Source organism: Mastigoproctus giganteus, chromosome 2 (genome assembly GCF_048544385.1).
Source record: "Mastigoproctus giganteus isolate SK-2022 chromosome 2, ASM4854438v1, whole genome shotgun sequence".
In the NCBI taxonomy this organism is placed as follows: Eukaryota; Metazoa; Arthropoda; class Arachnida; order Uropygi; family Thelyphonidae; genus Mastigoproctus; species Mastigoproctus giganteus.
Genome location: NC_143576.1, coordinates 263,862,129 through 263,881,851, shown reverse-complemented (window position 1 = coordinate 263,881,851; position 19,723 = coordinate 263,862,129). Strand labels below are relative to the sequence as shown.

General features: G+C 38.6%; 1 protein-coding gene across 1 annotated transcript in view; it reads right to left on the bottom strand.

Moving 5' to 3' along the window:
• LOC150090449 (uncharacterized) overlaps positions 1–19,723 on the bottom strand; it is a 420,985-nt gene that overhangs the window by 367,147 nt on the left and 34,115 nt on the right. The window contains exon 3 of the mRNA XM_090390317.1: positions 6,104–6,304. Within this exon, the coding sequence (XP_090246443.1) occupies positions 6,104–6,304 (201 nt within the window). The remainder of the gene's footprint in view (positions 1–6,103; positions 6,305–19,723) is intronic.

Sequence of the window (19,723 nt, the reverse complement as noted above, 5' to 3'; positions counted from 1 at the left end):
ATTTGAATTTATGCCCTCTAAGGCGATTATTCTGAGCAAGAGGAAGAATTCCATCAGCATTGAGCTTGTTTAAACCATTCAAGGCTTTATACACCTCAATCAGATCACCTCGTAGGTGCCTAGTCTCCAGACACTGTAATTTGCAAAACTTAAGCCTTTCTTCGTAAGAGCAACCCTTTGTTCCATTCACTAATCTTGATGCCCTTCTCTGTACTCGTTCCAACAGCTCTACATCCTTCTTAAAATGTATACAGGTCTGGAGGCCTCATTTTAAGAAGGATGTAGAGCTGTTGGAACGAGTACAGAGAAGGGCAACAAGATTAGTGAATGGAACAAAGGGTTGCTCTTACAAAGAAAGCTTAAGTTTTGCAAATTACATTGTCTGGAGACTAGGCACCTGCGAGGTGATCTAACTGAGGTGTATAAAGCCTTGAATGGTTTGAGCATGCTCAATGCTGATGGAATTCTTCCTCTTGCTCAGAATAATCGCCTGAGAGGGCATAAGTTCGTGTTTTAATACTTAAAGATTTTATATTACATTAACCGGATTAGTTTGATGTGAGCATCAAGTCAAGATTTCCTACAATAAAGGTATGATATCGATCTTATATTTAAACATTGTGAATATACAGGACTAGAAGAGAGACAAGATAGCTTCAGGAATATAGTGTCTTTTGTTAAAGCTTTCTATTAAAGGAAAATTTAACATAAAAAAAAAAAAAATTTTAATGTTTATAATAGATAAAATGAACATTACGAAATTCTCAGAACAATAAATTTACATTTCACATTCAGACACTATATTTAGTTTATTTTATATAGCAACTTAATACGACAGATTATGGTAAAACAAAAAAAAAAAATCATATCTAACACTCGACTGAAGTAATCTAATACGGCTAAATGTACCCAACTAAATTGGCAAAAAATGAAGGGAAGAAATCAACAGATAAGGGAATTACCAATCAGAATTATGTTCTGATGCCGAACAGCTGGATATATCTACTAAGTTACTACTTGCTGTAGACAACTACTCAGTGACTATGTTTCAGCATATAAGTTAGTATTTGCTTCATAACATAATGAAAATTAACACAGGGCAATGTGAAAAATTAACACCATGTACAACTTGTTTTATTTTTTTAAAGTGGCATGATGTTTATGCATTAAGCAGAAAATTAGTATTTTTGTTTTTTTAAGTTTTAATGTTTAAGTTAATAAGAAGCGCAATCACTAAAAATGAGTTTTTATATCTTTTACTCTTTATTTTATTCTACCAAAAGTTTGTATAATTTGCACAACTGTTAACATCCCATTTCATCCTTCATACCGTGGACATCCCACGGTATGAAGGATGACCAAAACTTTATAAGATGGGTGTATAGTCCGATTAAATTGAAAGTGTAGTATGTTAGTCAATTATTCCTTATGCCCATAGTCATGAGGGGTAATAGTCAATTTTTTTTAAAAAAAAATTTCTTAATATAAGACTACGGGCTTCAACCCCTGCTCGCTTTGCTTTCCAATCCGCAAGCACACTTTTATACATAAAATGTAGAGGTATGACAGAGTAAGTCAAATCTTTTCTACATAAAAGACACCTGTCGAAACGCACTGATCGATAACTAATCAGGAAATGACCTATGTAATTATTTACCTGTGCATTTGTTGTGATGTAATTGCCCTACCCCACTTGTACCATGTGACCTGCATCCCTCTTCCCCCATTGGCTACCCTACCACATGACATTCTCAAGGTGTAATAAATATCACTATATAGTATGAATCAGAGCTGTAATAACTCAATATGTTCTACGTTGATAATAATATTAGTAAATAAATAAGAGGAGTTAACCTCAATATAGTACGTGGAACACTTCCGTATGATACCCTCCAGAAATTAAAACGGAAAAAACGAAAAAATCGACAACTTACCGGAACATTAAAGTAAAATATTAATTAAAGTAAAGTAAAAAATTATAGCTAGGCCCATACGGAAGTTACACACTATACTGAACAATCGCTCGGTTCTTTCCGCGTTCGCAACACAAATCAATGATCTAGTATACAACATTTCTTGCGGTGATTGCGACTCGTCTTACCAGGGTTCGACCCGGTTTTCTCTTAATATCCGTGTTAATCAACACGAAGCCTCTGTTCGTGCTTCTCGTTCAGCAGCGTCAGAATTAGCCTTTCATGCCATTAACGAAAAACATACTTTTTTATTTAACGAGGCCAAAATACTTAATGTTCAACGTAATTATACGCGACTATTAATTGCAGAAACCGTTGAAATTAAATTACATGAGAATTCTGTTAATGTTCGGCGGCCATATTTGATCTCCGATGCGTGGACCTTTACGCGCATGCGCGAAGACATATAATCACCATTTAAGTTGCAGGTTTAGCCTGATTCGGTAATTTTCGTTCCTGTGATCACGACAGTCGGTCGAAAAGCATTGTCAGCTTCAGGAAGGAAAATCGTTTTGAATATTTTCGTTAGATTCTTTTAATTGCGTTAATTTGAATTTTAATTGTTTTAAATTGATTTTGAATTGTGTTAAATTGATTATTTAATTATTTATATTTTACTTTAATGTTCCGGTAAGTTGTCGATTTTTTTGTTTTTTCCGTTTTAATTTCTGGAGGGTATCATACGGAAGTGTTCCACGTACTATATTGAGGTTAACTCCTCTTATTTATTTACTAATATTATTATCAACGTAGAACATATTGAGTTATTACAGCTCTGATTCATACTATCTAATTATTTTAAAACTCTTATTGACTATTTCATTCACTTCCTGTCTCTCCAGTAGTAGTATACAATCAATACACACAATTATGGGAGATTTTTTGAATGGCTTGGTACAAAATTACATTAAATCTACACTAAAGTACTCGGCCCAAAATTACCATATTTCTTTCCTAAAATATTGCCTTCAAAACAACATCGTTCCGAAGTTTGCCAGGGTGAATTTAAATCAAAAAATTTCAGGCATAAAACAACTAACACTGGCGACATCACGTAATATTGTTAAGCTTGCCTTAAAATCTAGATATTCGAATAAACAAAAATACCTTTCCCAGGTTAGGAAGCTTCGCGATAAAGTAAAAAATTATCTACACCCGAATGATTGGTCTGTATTGAAGACCTCCATAGATTTGCGACGGGAAGCACAAGGCTCAGAAATAAAAAACAGACACGTTAATAAGTTGCAAACATTATCGAATAGTTCAAGACACGTTTATGCGAATTCTAACACATTGTCGCGAGCCTGCGACCAAGTTCACACGAGTTGGGTGACATCCCCCCCACAGACACATAACGCACTACCTCAGAATATGTCAGCTAGTTCACGAACACCCCCTCACCCAGTATCCAACGAACCGACATATCAACAGGTTACAAATCTTTCCTCGTGTACACTATCGCAGGACCAGATTTCACTTTTATCCAAAGGATTAAATTATAATTTACCACCTCGAAAGCTGCCAAAAAAACAATGCGTAATTGATATTGAATTTGGACTTCGTAGCGTTCCACAAAAAGATGTATTTATTCAACAAGTTAACCAAGTAGTGAATAACATAAAAGAAACGCGACTTCCTAAATTGAATACACATGAAAGTTCAGCTTTACGAGAACTTCGAGAAAATAAGGACATTATTATACAGAGGGCAGATAAAGGAGATACAGTGGTAATACTAGATAAACATGATTATATTAATAAGTTAGATTCAGTTGTGTCTGATACCTCCACTTATCGTGAAGTGGACCAGGCACTGTTTACCAATTTGGTAAATCAATACAATAAAACGTTAACCACATATCGTAAAAACGACTACATTACTATGGTTCAGTTGAAGGAATTGAAGTCCAGAACATACAATATTCCTGCACTTTTCGGTCAAGTAAAATTACACAAGCCTGGATTTCCGATTCGACCTATTGTTTCCTACAGGAACTCGGCATTTTCAACCTTAGCCACACATGTATATAACATTATAAAACCTTTTAGACAGGTTATACAATTTGGGATTAAGAATTACGATACATTATTTAATAATCTGAAAGACTGTAGACTCGGCGACAATGACAATTTATTCTCATTAGATGTTACCTCATTATATACGAATGTAAACGTTGAATACACATTAGATATTATTTGGGATATGTTAAATAAAAACTCGACACCGATTAATTACACGAAGCTGCCTATTAAGGAAATTTTTCACTTAATTAAACTGTTAGTTGAAGCTAACTACATCACCTTTCGAGACAAGGTGTACAAACAAATTTTTGGATTACCAATGGGTTTGAGCCTGAGTGGCTTAATGTCAGAGATCTATCTCTCAACGATTGAACAGATACATTTGACACCTTTTCGTCCCCGTATCACATACTATGGGAGGTATTTGGACGATGTTCTAGTTATTACCGATAGTACTACTATCCAAGACATTTTACATTCGTTTAATAATATTCATTCTAGACTCAAATTTACATTGGAAAGGGAAGATACGGATACAAAGTCATTAAAATAAAATAAAATAAAATAAAAAATAAAATAAAAACTTTCTAAATTTCACGCTTACCCGGGACTCGAACAAAATACAATTTAGCATCTATCGAAAACCCACAAACACCGGTATGCTTCTACATTATAATAGCTACCACCCGTTCACCTACAAAAGATCGATTATCTTTAATCAATTTCTAAATGCCTATAAATATTCAACGACGGATTCTGCTTTGGACTCAGAAATACAAATATTAACTAGCAGATTCTTAAACAGGGGTTATCCCATTAACACAATAAATCGAATTAGGGTAAAAGCTAAGGATAGGATACAAAATACTACACCAATCAACAATAGAAATATCAAAAAATACTTTATTTCTGTCCCACATGTTGAACAGTGGCACAAACAGCTTAACAGATTCTTTAAAGATACCGAATTTAAAATTATAGCTAGGCCCATACGGAAGTTACACACTATACTGAACAATCGCTCGGTTCTTTCCGCGTTCGCAACACAAATCAATGATCTAGTATACAACATTTCTTGCGGTGATTGCGACTCGTCTTACCAGGGTTCGACCCGGTTTTCTCTTAATATCCGTGTTAATCAACACGAAGCCTCTGTTCGTGCTTCTCGTTCAGCAGCGTCAGAATTAGCCTTTCATGCCATTAACGAAAAACATACTTTTTTATTTAACGAGGCCAAAATACTTAATGTTCAACGTAATTATACGCGACTATTAATTGCAGAAACCGTTGAAATTAAATTACATGAGAATTCTGTTAATGTTCGGCGGCCATATTTGATCTCCGATGCGTGGACCTTTACGCGCATGCGCGAAGACATATAATCACTATTTAAGTTGCAGGTTTAGCCTGATTCGGTAATTTTCGTTCCTGTGATCACGACAGTCGGTCGAAAAGCATTGTCAGCTTCAGGAAGGAAAATCGTTTTGAATATTTTCGTTAGATTCTTTTAATTGCGTTAATTTGAATTTTAATTGTTTTAAATTGATTTTGAATTGTGTTAAATTGATTATTTAATTATTTATATTTTACTTTAATGTTCCGGTAAGTTGTCGATTTTTTTGTTTTTTCCGTTTTAATTTCTGGAGGGTATCATACGGAAGTGTTCCACGTACTATATTGAGGTTAACTCCTCTTATTTATTTACTAATAAATATCACTATGTAATTATTAATGCTGCATTCATATAGTAATCTTAGGAAAAGGCCTTTTGCTTTGGGTTCCATAATGCATGAGGAATATTGTTGCATCCAAAAGAGAAGGACTAAAATATTTACAAAATACAAATCTATTTACAAATATTCAAACTATATCAGGTCCCTTCATCAGCTGACATTAAAATGGAAGATCATATGATCCCAGGCAGAGTCATGTATTACACAAAGCACGTGCACGAGTTTGGTGAATGTTATGGGTTTTTGTCTTTCAATGGAAGACAACAATGTAATTATTTACCTGCACATTTGTAGTAACGTAATTGCTCTTCTCCCACTGGCTCATAAATATCACAGGGAGGAAAACTTTTTTAATGTATAGATAGATAATACATACCTCAGAATGACCATTATAGGCAGCATGGTGAAGACTGGTTCTTCCAGCCCTGTCTGAAATGTTTAAATTGTTCTGTAAAGGAATGATAAATTTGGCACATTGAAAGGCATTATTAGCAGCTGCTACATGCAAAGGTGTTTGCCAATTCTTATCCCGTGCATTCACATCAGCCTCATGCCTCAAAAGCACATCCACAGTGTCCTAAAACAAGAGGGAAATTATTAAAGGAAAATTTAACATAAAAAAAAATTTTTTTTAATGTTTATAATAGATAAAATGAACATTACGAAATTCTCAGAACAATAAATTTACATTTCACATTCAGACACTATATTTAGTTTATTTTATATAGCAACTTAATACGACAGATTATGGTAAAACAAAAAAAAAAATCATATCTAACACTCGACTGAAGTAATCTAATACGGCTAAATGTACCCAACTAAATTGGCAAAAAATGAAGGGAAGAAATCAACAGATAAGGGAATTACCAATCAGAATTATGTTCTGATGCCGAACAGCTGGATATATCTACTAAGTTACTACTTGCTGTAGACAACTACTCAGTGACTATGTTTCAGCATATAAGTTAGTATTTACTTCATAACATAATTCAGCTTTTATCGCTTTTTTACAAGTAAGTATCAGCATTAACAGAGTCATACGATGCAAGAAAGCAAGCTTATGCAGCATCAGCCAAAAAAAAAAAAAAAAACCTCCCATTTCACTCGTCTACTCATTCCAAATGCTTGGTCAGCTCAGCCTTAATTTAATTTAAGGTATCAACTTCCACAACAAGAGATGGAAGTCTGTTCCAGCAATAAACTATCCACTGGCTAAAAGTAAATTTCCACACATCTATTCTACAACTGTCTTTCCTCAGTTTAAATCTATGCCCCCTCAGGTTCTTAATCTGAGCAAGAGGAAGAATACTATCAGCATTGAGCCTGCTCAACCCATACCTCGTTCAAGGCCTTATACACTTCAATCAGATCACCTCGCATGTGCCTAGTCTCCAGGTACTACAATTTTCAGAACTTAAGCCTATATTGGTAAGAGCACCCCTTTGTTCTCTGCACCAATCTTGTTACCCTTTTTTGCACTCCTTCTAGTAACTCTATATCCTTCCTAAAATGGGGCCTCCAGACATGTACACAGTATTCAAGGTGTGGCCTGACCATTGTCTTGTACATGTGGACATGTGTTTTTGTAAAGGGTGGCACGTAGAACATCTGTTCAACTCCACCTCTTATCTCTGTGAAGAACAGTATCACTACAATTGGGCCAGATGTGTGTGACGTAGGTTTGTGTGTATTATGTGTGTGTTCTGTTGTTGTGTCTGGCCACTTGGCTACCCAGAAGCATCAATCACCTGGACAGATGATTCTGGGTACTCATCCACACCACGGGAAGGTGGGCCAGTCCCAGTAATGCATGTACTGTCTCAAAAGAGACTCTGACACACATGATGTTGCCAGCAGGTAGGTCAGGATCCTCTGGGGGCCCATTCCAGAGGGGCAGACAAAAAGAAAGAAAAAGAAAAAAAAAAAAAACCACCCGTGGTAATGGGGAAAAAAAATATAAATAAAAATAAATTAATTAAAAAAATATAATAAAAAATAAATAATAAATAAATAAAAGAAAAGAAAATATAAAAAAAATAAAAATAATAAATAAATAAATAAAAAATAAATAAAAAATAAAAAAAATAAAGAAAAATAATAATAATAAAAAATAAATAAAATAAAAAAAATATATATATATATATATATATATATAATAAAAGTAAGTGTGGAGTGGCTGACTCCAAACAGAATGCAAGGAGCACCAATAGAGGAAAAAAAAAAAAACACCATTGTCTAATCCACTCCAATGCCTGGGGTGTTGACCACTCTATATGATCTCCTCCTTCGAGAAAATACTTCCATAGCAAAGTTGTGAAGAGCAAATAAACGTTCAGGGGTTTGGTGTAACTGGTCTAATTGGTTTTCTGATATTGGGATCATCATCATCATCAGCCATTTTCAATCCCCTGCAGGATGAAGGCCTCTCCAGCAACTTTCCAGTTCCTTCTGTTTTGAGCACTGGCCATCCATTTACTACTCAAAAACTCATGAATTTCATCTATCCATCTCCGCCTTTGTCTTCCAGGTTTTCTTCTAGCTCCTCTTGGATACCATTCTGCTATTTTTTTCTTAGTCCATCTGTCATCATGTCTTCGAGCTATGTGTCCTGCCCAAGACCATTTTAGTTCTTTAGTTTTGATAAGAATGTCCTTTACTTGAGTTTGCTGCCTAATCCATGTGTTTCTCTTCTTATCTAACAGTCTGATTCCCAATATAATTCGTTCCATTCTTTGCTGTGTAGTTCTCAGCTTCTCTTCCATTCTTTTGGTGAGTGCCCAAGTTTCACTTCCATAAGTCATGGTGGGGAGTATACATTGATTCATTATTTTAAGTTTCAGACAAACTGGGATATTGCTCTTCAGTATGTGACTATATTTCCTGAATGCTATCCATCCAAAATTTATTCTTCTCTTGACTTCCAGCCATTTATCATTATTACAGCTAATAACTTGTCCCAGATAAGTATATGACTCCACCTTTTCAATTACTGCTCCTTCAATCATTATTTCCCTTTCCGTGGCATACTTCTTCATCATTACTTTTGTTTTAGCCATATTCATCTTTAGTCCAAAATCCTTACTAACTGTGCATAACTGATTAAGATTTTCCTCTAATTCTTTGGGATCGTGGCTTATGACCACAATGTCATCTGCAAATCGTAAATGGTTTAGGTACTCTCCATTCACATTGACTCCTTTCTGCGACCAGTCTAATCTTCTGAAAGCTTCCTCAAGGGCAGCAGTAAACAGCTTCGGAGATATTGTGTCTCCTTGTCGAACTCCTTTCTCGATTTTAAATTTGCTACTGTCTTTGTCTAGTCTAATAAAGGATGTAGCACTCTCATATATTTTCTTCAAAATCATAATATATGGAGTATCTATACCTTGTCTTTCCAGTGCCCGAAACATTGCCTTATACTGTATGGAGTCAAATGCCTTTTCATAATCCACAAATGCCAGGCATAATGGTGTTTTATATTCATTTGCTTTCTCCATTAGCTGTGATAATACGTGAAGGTGATCCATCGTTGAGAATCCTGTCCTAAAGCCAGCTTGCTCTTTCGGTTGATTCTCATCAAGTATTCTTTCTAATCTGTTAGTAATGACCCTTGTGAACAACTTGTAGATATGGGATAACAAGCTAATTGGTCTATAATTTCCAATTTCTGATTTATCTCCTTTCTTATGCAGCAAAACTATGATTGCATTATTCCACTGCTTAGGCGTCACACCTTTTCTAATGCACTTTGTGAAGAGCCTTGCCAGTTTTTGTGTTATGTCTCTTCCTCCCAATTTTAACAACTCTACAGTAAATTCATCTTTCCCCGGGGCTTTCTGATTCTTCATTTTCTTCAATGCATGTTCTACCTCATCAGGAAGAATATCGGGTATGTCGTATGTGTTGCTACTTTGCAATCCATCTTCCCCACTGCTGGTATCATTCCCTCCCTCCTTGTATAATTCTCTATAGTAGTCTTCTGCTATTTTAATTATGCCATCTCTGCTGTTTATAAGTACACTATCGCTATTCTTCAGTTTCAGTATCATTTCTCTTTCTGTATTACTGCTCATGGCTGCTGATTTAAATCCTTTGTTTTCCCTTAATGCTTGTTCTACTTTTCTTGTGTTAAATCTTCTTATGTCCTCTCTGAGTCTCTTTCTAATGGCTTTGCATAACTCAGTATACTCAATTTTCTCCCTGTCAGTGTTTTTCTTGCTCTTCATTTGTCGTCTTTGGTTCATCATGACAAGTGTTTCTTGACTAATTTTTTCTTCTTTGGATTTCTGTTTCCCTATAGGTTTCTTGGGCTTTATCACTTTCGGAAAGTTGTAATATTCCTCGTCGATATCTTGGTCCTGAGCAGTCTGCAGAAGCTCAAACTTGTTCTTAAGTTCCAGTACATACTGCTTTTTCTCCTCCTCTGTTATTTCAAAGACCTTTGTATTATTTACTCGAGTCAGTTTTTTCCTTTCCTTTCCTACATCTATATCAAGTGTACATCTTACCATTCTGTGATCACTTCCAACATTTACCTTATTCAGGATGGTAACATCATTCACAATATATCTTCTGTTAGTGAGGATGAAGTCGATTTCATTAGTTGTTAATCCATTTGGACTCTTCCATGTCCACTTTCTGTTCACCCTTTTCTTGAAAAAAGTGTTCATTACTGACATTCCTTGAGATTCTGCAAATTCCACAAGTCTTTCACCTCTTTTATTTCTTTCACCAATTCCAAAATTTCCTATGGTTCCTCTTTCTGCGCTGTTTTGCCTTTTTCCAATCTTAGCATTGAAGTCCCCCATAATAATAGTGTAGTGGGTTTTCTGCTCATCTAGAAGACTCAATTTCAGTGTATATTTCTTCAACCTCTTCATCATCATGGCTCGATGTTGGTGCATAAATCATTATAATCTTTAGCTTGTACCTCTTAGAAATCTTGAGTATTAGTCTTGACACCCTTGGTGATGTACTTTTGAATTCCAAAATGTTGTTTTTAAAATATTTATGGACCAGAAACCCAACTCCACCTTCACTCCTTTCACTGTTTCCATTGGTGTACAGCAGATTTTCACTTGATAAACTTATAAGTGATTCATTTCTTCTTCTTGTTTCAGCCAAACCGATGATATTCCAATTCACATTTTCTAATTCCTTTTCCAGCTCTAATATCCTGTCTTCACCGATGAGTGATCGTACATTATAACAGGCCAAGTTCAATTTCCGTGCATGGCAGCCTGGTCGTACCCAGAGATTCTTAGCACCCTCTGCTTCCACTCTGATCCTCTCGCTGCCGTAAGAGGGAGAGTGAAAGCTGCTGGGGACTGAGGGCCATTTGTATTGTTGTGCTCTCATTGCTGGAGGGTTTGGTCTTTTCCTCTTCATGCTGACCAGGCGTCTTGAAGAGAACCACTCTACACGTTCGTTGCCACCTAAGTGACGTAACAGGGCTTACCATCGAGAAGGTGTGCATGAGTGGATTTTAGGGAGGCAGGCCAACGGGACTTCTCCTAAATCTTCTGTAATAGAGAGATATTGGATCCATCAGTGTTTTAGGCTGAGTGTCTGATAACACACAGGATACCTGTTCCCCTCTAAGCCCCGATATTGGGATTGTGGTCACTAAATCTTGTCTCAAGTCTTCGTACAGAATACAGTCAAAAAGGTGGTGCCTCCAGTTTTCCTTGGCTCCACAGTAGCACAGGTCAGTCGTGCAGAGGCCTAGTTGGTGCAGTTTTTCATTAAGAGAGCCATGTCCAGTAACTAGGAAGGAAGTCTCCATGGTGAGGGAAAGCCAGGATTGGACCAAATTAGAGGATGTAAAGGTTACATCAGGAAGGAATCTTCTAGTAACCACTCCAACCTGGGATGTATCCCATCGGGTCTGCCAGATGTTCACTAACTCGTTGTAGCATCTGGCTTTCTCAGCTTTTGGGTCAGTGTCAAGATCAAGCTCGATATCAAGGAACTTAGTGGGGATGCTGTTTTTGATTCTAAATACTAGTCCTCTGTAAGCAGCATACAAATCCAGAGGAAGAGTTCTAGCTATGACTTGGATGGCTGCTGTAGAAACTGTTCTGCAAACTCTCAGGGTAGCTAGCAGCATTGTACGTTGGATGGAACTCAATCTGTTTCTCATCTTGACCAAGCCAACTCGGTGAAACCAGGCACCAGCTGAATATGTGACAATTGGAAGGAAGACTGCTTTATAGTACAGACGAAGTGTCCTCTTGGAAAGGCCCCAGTCATTCCTGGAGATACGAATAATGGAGCCAGAGAGCTTCTTGACTTTTGATCTGAGATGGGTGAGGTGTGGCAGGAAGCTCAGTTTGTGATCAATTACCACTCCAAGAATGGTAGCTTCAGTAACTATGGGTAGCCGGATTCCAGAGATTTTAACCTGTGGTGGACGCCTGAGATCTAGCTTGTGCTTAAAGAGCATCATTTTGGTTTTACTTGGGTTAATGCGGAGTTTGTTCAATGCTGCCCAGGGGGAGAGATCAGACAGGACCAGATTGGCATTATGTTCAATGGCACTCCTCGATTTTCCAGACACAATGATGGTAAGGTCATCGGCAAAGGCAACAACTTTGGTGTTCTCAAAAGAACGGGAGAGCCAATTCTGTAGAACCATATTCCACACCACAGGCCCCAAAACTGACCCCTGGGGGCATCCCCGAGAGACAGGCCTGAGGACATGTTGATACTTAGATTTTAGGATAACAGTTCTTTCGGAGAAGTAGCTAAGGAAAAGTTTATACAATTGATGGGAACAGGAGGCAGACCGGAAGCGCTCCAAAGCGCTGTCCCACCAGACAGTGTCGAACGCTCCCTCAAAATCGACAAAGATTACCAATTCAAACTTAGCTTCGGAGTTTTCGAAATGTAATACCAGGTTAAAAAGGGCCTCTTCAGAGGAGCGTCCTGGTGTGAAGCCATATTGATGTGGAGAGATTAGATTTTTCGCCTGGAAAAGCGCCGAGACTCTTAGGGCCATAAGACGCTCGAGAATTTTCCACCACCTCTGGACTTCCCATTGGAACCACATCCTATGCTGGAGCTGTCAAATCTGGCATACCTAGTTCTTCCACCCAAGTCAAAGTGAGGACTCTACAGCCCCAGCCTGCAGAGAAGAGACAACAGCATCTCCTTCTACGAGCAAGCGAAAACTCAGAATTAAAAACAAGCAGTGAGGTGAAAGAGTTGATACAGAACACCATCAGAACGGAATATAAGAACCTAAAGATAAAGTCCCTCCGGCCAATCAGAAATAAAGGAGTGCTGCTGGAGACAGATACCCAAGAGGACCTGAGGTCCATTTCAGCCAGTTGCTCTCTGTCCACAGCTGGAGTCGCCATAGCCCCACCAAAACTATCCAATCCATCCATCATAGTGTATGACATACCTAAGGAACTGACAAATGAAGAGGTGCTAGAAGATCTGTTCCATAAGAACCTAGTAGACTATGGGTTTACATGGAATGAAGTGAAGACAGAGACTACCTTTAGATTCAACACCAAATCTAAGTCTAGTGCTACTGAACATAGAGTAATCAGCTTCAGTCCACGAATCTTTAAGCACATTCTCTCTTCAGATAGAATTTATTTAGGCTGCCAAGCCCACAGATTCCGCCAGTTCACAATAGTTACAAAATGCTTCCTCTGCCTTGGCTATAGGCATACCTCCCAGAGCTGTACCCATAATTCCCCATCTTGTGGTCACTGTGCCCAAAGTGGTCATGTGCATGTGGAGTGTCCGCATCATGAGGAAGAGCCCAGCTGTGTAAATTGCAAGAGGCGCCGCCGCCCCCATAACTACTCAGTCCAGGATACAGCATGCCAGGAATATCAGAATGCTCTAGAACTCGTACGGCTAAGGACCGCTGATGAATAGCCCCAATCCCATTCCTACAAGAACTGGAGGACGGTCTCCCCGGAATACTCCCTTTCCTCCAATGGATACAGTTGCCATGGACACACCCAGCCACCAATGCCTCAAAGTCATGCAAATCAATGGGCATAGGTCTCATGCCGTTGCTGATGAGATTCGTCTGGCTGCTGAGTTGCATGCAGTGGATGTGATCGCAATCCAGGAGCCTTATGCTGCTAAAAACCATTCCAACCACACATCCAAAATCACCAGCTTCTCAATGCACACTCAAGTAATCCAGCCTATCTTGGAGGACCCAAAGACTTGCATCGTCGTTCTAAACAAGGATTTGGATGTCCTCATAATACATGGCCTCTGCAATCAGCTTGCCACTTGTGTGCAGATCACATATGCCACACAGTCATTCTACCTGCTGTCCCTGTATTGTCCCCCTTCTGCTGATTTTAACAACTCACTTAACTTCCTGGAATATGCTCTTGACTTCCTCGGCTCAAAATCTTCGTAGTTGCCTCTGATGTTAATGCCAAGTCTGAGTTCTGGTTTTTCCCTACTGCTGATGCCCGTGGATCACTTCTGGAGGACCTTGTCCTGAATAGAAACCTAACAATACACAATCAACCCAGTCCCTACACCACATACAGCAGCTCTACAGGAGAATCAAACATTGATGTCACCATCTCCACCAGGGACATTGACTCCCTGGTCTCTGACTGGAAGGTTATCCCAGACTGGACCCTCAGCGACCATAGAGTCATACTTTTCCTCATAAACTTAACCCCACTGAAAAAAGACAACCAGATAAGACTGCCTGCACTTGTGCGGTTCTCCACCAGAAATGTAGACTGGAAATCCTTTGAACGTTCTATTAAAGGAGACTTCCCTGAAAGTGAGCCAAATCCAAATGAATCCATGCAAGCCAATGAACTGGTAACTGCTCTCCAGCAAGCAATCCTCAAAGCATCCTATAAATCCGCCAAAAAGAAAATATTCCGACCTATTGTCTCCACTTGGTGGACCAATGACCTCACTAAACTTCGGAGACTGGCAATGCGAGCACGACGTTACTACCAGCGGCACCGTGACTGGGCACCCCCAGAAGTCGAACGGCTCTACAGTGACTACATCCAAAAGAAAAATGACTATATTAAAGCCATAGCAGCCAGGAAAAAAGCAACCTGGGTGAGCTTTGTTAAAGGAAACTGGAAATTCCAACCCCTGGGGTTTAGTGTATAAAATAACAAGAGATAAATCCTTCACCCCTAAAATTTTTAACACTGTACAGGCTAACTCCCAGGAAACCTCCAACTGGTTTGATTCAGCCAACCTAATCCTTGACAGGTTGTTTCCTCCAGACGATGTTGCTGAGGATCTCCCAGAGCATACAGCAATTAGAAGAGCAAATCGAAACTACGCCACAGAAAGCACAATGGATCCTTTCACCCTGGAAGAGCTGAATGCAGTATTACAGAAAATAAACCCAAACAAATGCCCTGGCCTAGACCAGATAGAGTATACCTTCATCTTTCGTCTGTTTAAACTAAGGCCGCTATACCTCCTCCTGTTGTACATTGCCTTGTACAACAGGCTAATCACCTCCTTATTCCTACTAGCAAATTTCCTATATATCATTGACCAGACTCCATGACCTGCTCTGGCGGCCCATCTGCACTGCTCAGCAAACTTCATATCTGACTACACAATTACCCCCAGGTCTTTTATATACTCTCCACTTCTGAGTGTAGAACCACACTGTTGGTATGCTTCTCTTGAGTTACTGCTACCCATATGCAGTACTTTGCATTTGTCAATGTTAAACTTCAGTTGCCACTTCTCAGCACATTTGCCCAACTTATCTAGATCCCACTGCAGTAGCATACTGTCTTTACTGTCATTAACAACCCTGTCACCCTTTGTGTCATCTGCAAATGTGGACATTAAACCTGATATACCTTCATCAATATCACTGATAAATACACAAAACAACAATGAGCCCAATGCCGAATCCTGGGGAACTCCACTAATAACATTAGTCCACGAAGAGCAGTGTCCATTGATTACCACTCTGTCATCTCCCACTCAACCATCCCTTTATCCATTGTACTGCATATGAGTAGCAATAACCAAAGAGAGATGTACCAACTGTGTAGTACAACACTCAGGGAAGTGGAAAGTGAAAAAGACCTGGGGGTAATTGTGCAGTCAAATATGAAGTTCGCTGAGCAGTGCAGATGGGCTGCCAGGGCAGGTCATGGAGTCTTGTCAATGATATATAGGAATTTTGCTAGCAAGTACAGAGAGGTGAATATCCCGTTATACAAGGCAATGCTCAGGCCACACCTAGAGTACTGTGTACAGGTCTGGAGGCCTCATTTTTAGAAGGATGTAGTGCTAGAACGAGTTTACAAAGAAGGGCAACAAGATTGGTGAGGGGAACAAAGCGGATACTCTCACCAAGAAAGGCTTAAGTTCTGCAAATTACAGCGCTTGGAGAGTATGCACCTGCGAGGTGATCTGATGGAGGTGTATAAGGCCTTGAATGGGTTGAGCAAGCTGAATGCTGATGGGATTCTTTTTCTTGTTCACACTAAGAATCTGAGGGGACACAGTTTCAAATTGAGGAAAGATAGTTGTAGAATAGATGTGGGAAAATTTGCCTTTAGCCAGTGGGTAGTTGAATGGTGGAACAAGCTTCCATCTTTTGTTGTGGAAGCTAATAGCCTAAATAAATTTGAGGCTGAGCTGGACATACATTTGGAACGAATGGAGGGGTGAAATGGGAGGGGTTTTTTTTTTTTTTTTTTTGGCTGATGCTGCATAGGCTCTCTTCCTTGCATTGTATGTGATAATGCTAAGCGCAGTGTCCATTGATTACCGCTCTCTGTTATCTCCTACTCAACTATCCCTTTATCCATTGTAGCAACTTGCTCTTAATGCCATGCAGCTCCAATTTATACAGCAGTCTTTCATTTGCAACAGTATCAAAAGCTTTCCTGAAATCCAAGTATATGATATCAAAATTATTAGACCTCCCTTAAAACAAACCTATGCTGTGTCTTAGGTTTGTTAAGACTACTCCTGCAGTCTTGTCTAGAAGATCCTGCAATGCTTTTTTAACCAGTAACTATTATTTTCCCTGGAACAGAAGTTAAACTAACATATCTGTAATTACTCGTGTCACCCTTTGATCATCCTTTGTGAACTGGTGACACATTTGCACATCTCAAGCCCATGGGAGCTCTCCTGAGTCCTAGGAAGCTTTTATAATTATGGCTAAGGGTTTGCTTACTTACTTAGCTGCCTCCTTTAATATAACTGGATAGATTTCATTCACCCCAGGTGCCATTCTTATGTTCAATTTCAACAATTTCTCCTCCACTTTTCTCTCAGTTATTGCAAATCATTTTGAACCCTGCAATAGTTTGATAAGTTCTTGGCCCCCACTTCCCTACAGACTTCCTCAAGTGTGAATGTAGATGCAAAATACTTATTCAGTTTGTTAGCTACCCCAGCAATTTTCATCAACAATCGAACCATCGATGTCAAGTGGACCAATTTGCTTTATCCCCTTCCTTCTAGAGTTTACATAAGTAAAGAAATCTTTGCTGTTTTCTTTTGCATCCTTTGCCAAAGATTTCTCTTAATCTGCCATCGCTTGTCTAACCTGCTCTGTGACTTGATTACAGACTAGCTTATATCTACCATAGTCATCTGCATCACCTGATAATTTATATGCATCCCATGCATTTTTATTCTCTGACACAAGTCTCATTAGTTCATCTGCCATCCCTTTACACCTAAACCTCAAACAGCATTTCTTAGTTGGTATGAAAGGTCTAGTAGCTTCCAAGATTTCTTCCTTGAATGCTTCCCATTTAGAATTTGCTGTTGGTAACATCAGTTGGTCCCATAGTATAGAACTTAAAAACTCTCTGAGACCACCACAGAAAAGTTTACGAAAGTAAAAACCCTTCCCCTTTACTCTAGGTGGTAGTTACATCTTTAAGTTAATCTCACATCAGCACACTGTGATCCCTGCCAGCTAGTGGTTCCTCTATCTGCAGATTCTTAATGCATGAATAATCACCTCTGATAATTAGATGAAGAGTATTACTTCCCCTGGTTGCCCCTCGAACATGCTGCTGTAGAAAACAATCATCCAATAAATCCACAAACCTTGCTAGTGTGCAAGTGACCAACCCACAAATTCAAGTCAACATCTGGGAAGTTAAAATCCCCCATTATAACGCAATCAGATTTACTGGCCCACTATTTCTCTGTACAGTTGTTCATTGTATACTCATCAGTCATTAGGCCCATAACACACTGATACTCTCAATTCTCAAACTGACTCAACATTTGCAACAGTCAGTTAGATGCATTTCCTTAGATTTTATAGCTAACAGCATAACTTCTCCTCCCTTCCTATCCTGTCTATCCTTTCTGTAACACATTGTACTCCCCAAATTCCAATTCTGCATTCCTTATATCTGTATGACACCACTTCTTTGATATCTCACAATATCTGCCTTTGATGTCTTAACCAACCAACCATTCAAATTCATCAAATTTATTTACTAAACTCCTAGCATTGGTGTTCATGCAAGTATACACACAACTGTTCTTACTCTTAAGTTATCCTAACACAGCCCATGTATTTACATTTCCCAGCAATCTTGGAAATCCTCAGCACCTTGCTTTTCAAGCTACTGCTCATTTCAATAGAATCAGTGCAAGAATCACTTTCACCTCTGCCTGCAGTTACTGTTAATCTATTTGTCTGTGAATCCCCCCCCCCAAGCTAGCAGTTTTCTGACCCACCTAACACTGCCTCAATAACATCAGAAAATATTTTTTTGCCCTTTCTATTTAAGTGTATCCCATCCTGTAGAAACAATCTCTTCTGTTAACAAGCACAGACCATGCTATGAAAATTTCTACCCTATGAGCTTTGCACAATCTCTCCAGGGCCGAAACGATTGACAAGGCTCTCATCATATACTCCTTCCTATTGTGTCTACAATTCTGTCCAGGGTTCATTCTAATGTCGATATTTCTAATTTTGTCTCTTCTAGTTTTAGCTAGCATAGCCCTTAACACCTTTATTTCAATTGCTTGGATTCTGCTGGTATCCTTTTTATTCATCCTCCACATCTCAGCAGCAAAAGTCAAAATAGGGACAAAATATGCCCTATTTATCAGATTTTTACACTTCACTGGAACTTCCCTAGCCCAATAACAGCCTGTTAACATTACAAGACAAACTGACTAGCTACTATTCTTGTTATGTAGATATCTAGGCTGCTATCCTTTGTTAATACACTCCCTGGGTATTAAAATTGCCACAACTTCCAACATTTCCGAATTTTATCCCTTTTACACTCACTTCTCCTCCCCTCTGTCCATCACCATCTCTTTACTTTTTTTGGCTACTTATCTTTAAACCATACTCAATGACTATGTTTTCCCAATGTGTTAGTTTCTCTTGAACTGCTTCCTCCTTGTTTGCCCAGAGAACAACATCATCTGCAAACACAGGTGTTCCACCTTTTTTATCATCCACCACAAGGATATTGTCCATTATAATAATAAAGAGTAGTAGTGACAATACACTACACTGTCAAAGTCCACTGGACAATGGAAACCAATCTGAGTCGCCAAATTTTGTCCTCGCACAACTTTCACACTTTAAATACATATTTTTAATCATCACAACCTCTTCCTTGTCTATTACCATTTTCTGCAGACTTTCCCACATTTTTTCTCTTTGCATACTATCATATGCCTTTTCAAGGTCTAAAAATATCAGAAAGAGGCTCTCAGGAAGCTTCCAGTGTGTGTGTTTCTAGCAATTCACTTAAAGCAAATATCAGGTCAATCAGACCTTCCTCTTCTCAATCCATACTGTTCTTCCCTCATTCTCTCTCTTCTATTTTATTCCTTAATCTTGTCTCGAGTATTCTCTCAAAAATTTTTAGCACGGTGGCATAATAAAGTGATTACCCTATAGTTCTTACATTCTTTTCTGGATCCTTCCTTAAAAATTGGTATGATTCCCTTTGTCCAATCAACAGGTATTTTTTTCTCTTTCCCAACTAAGCTGATA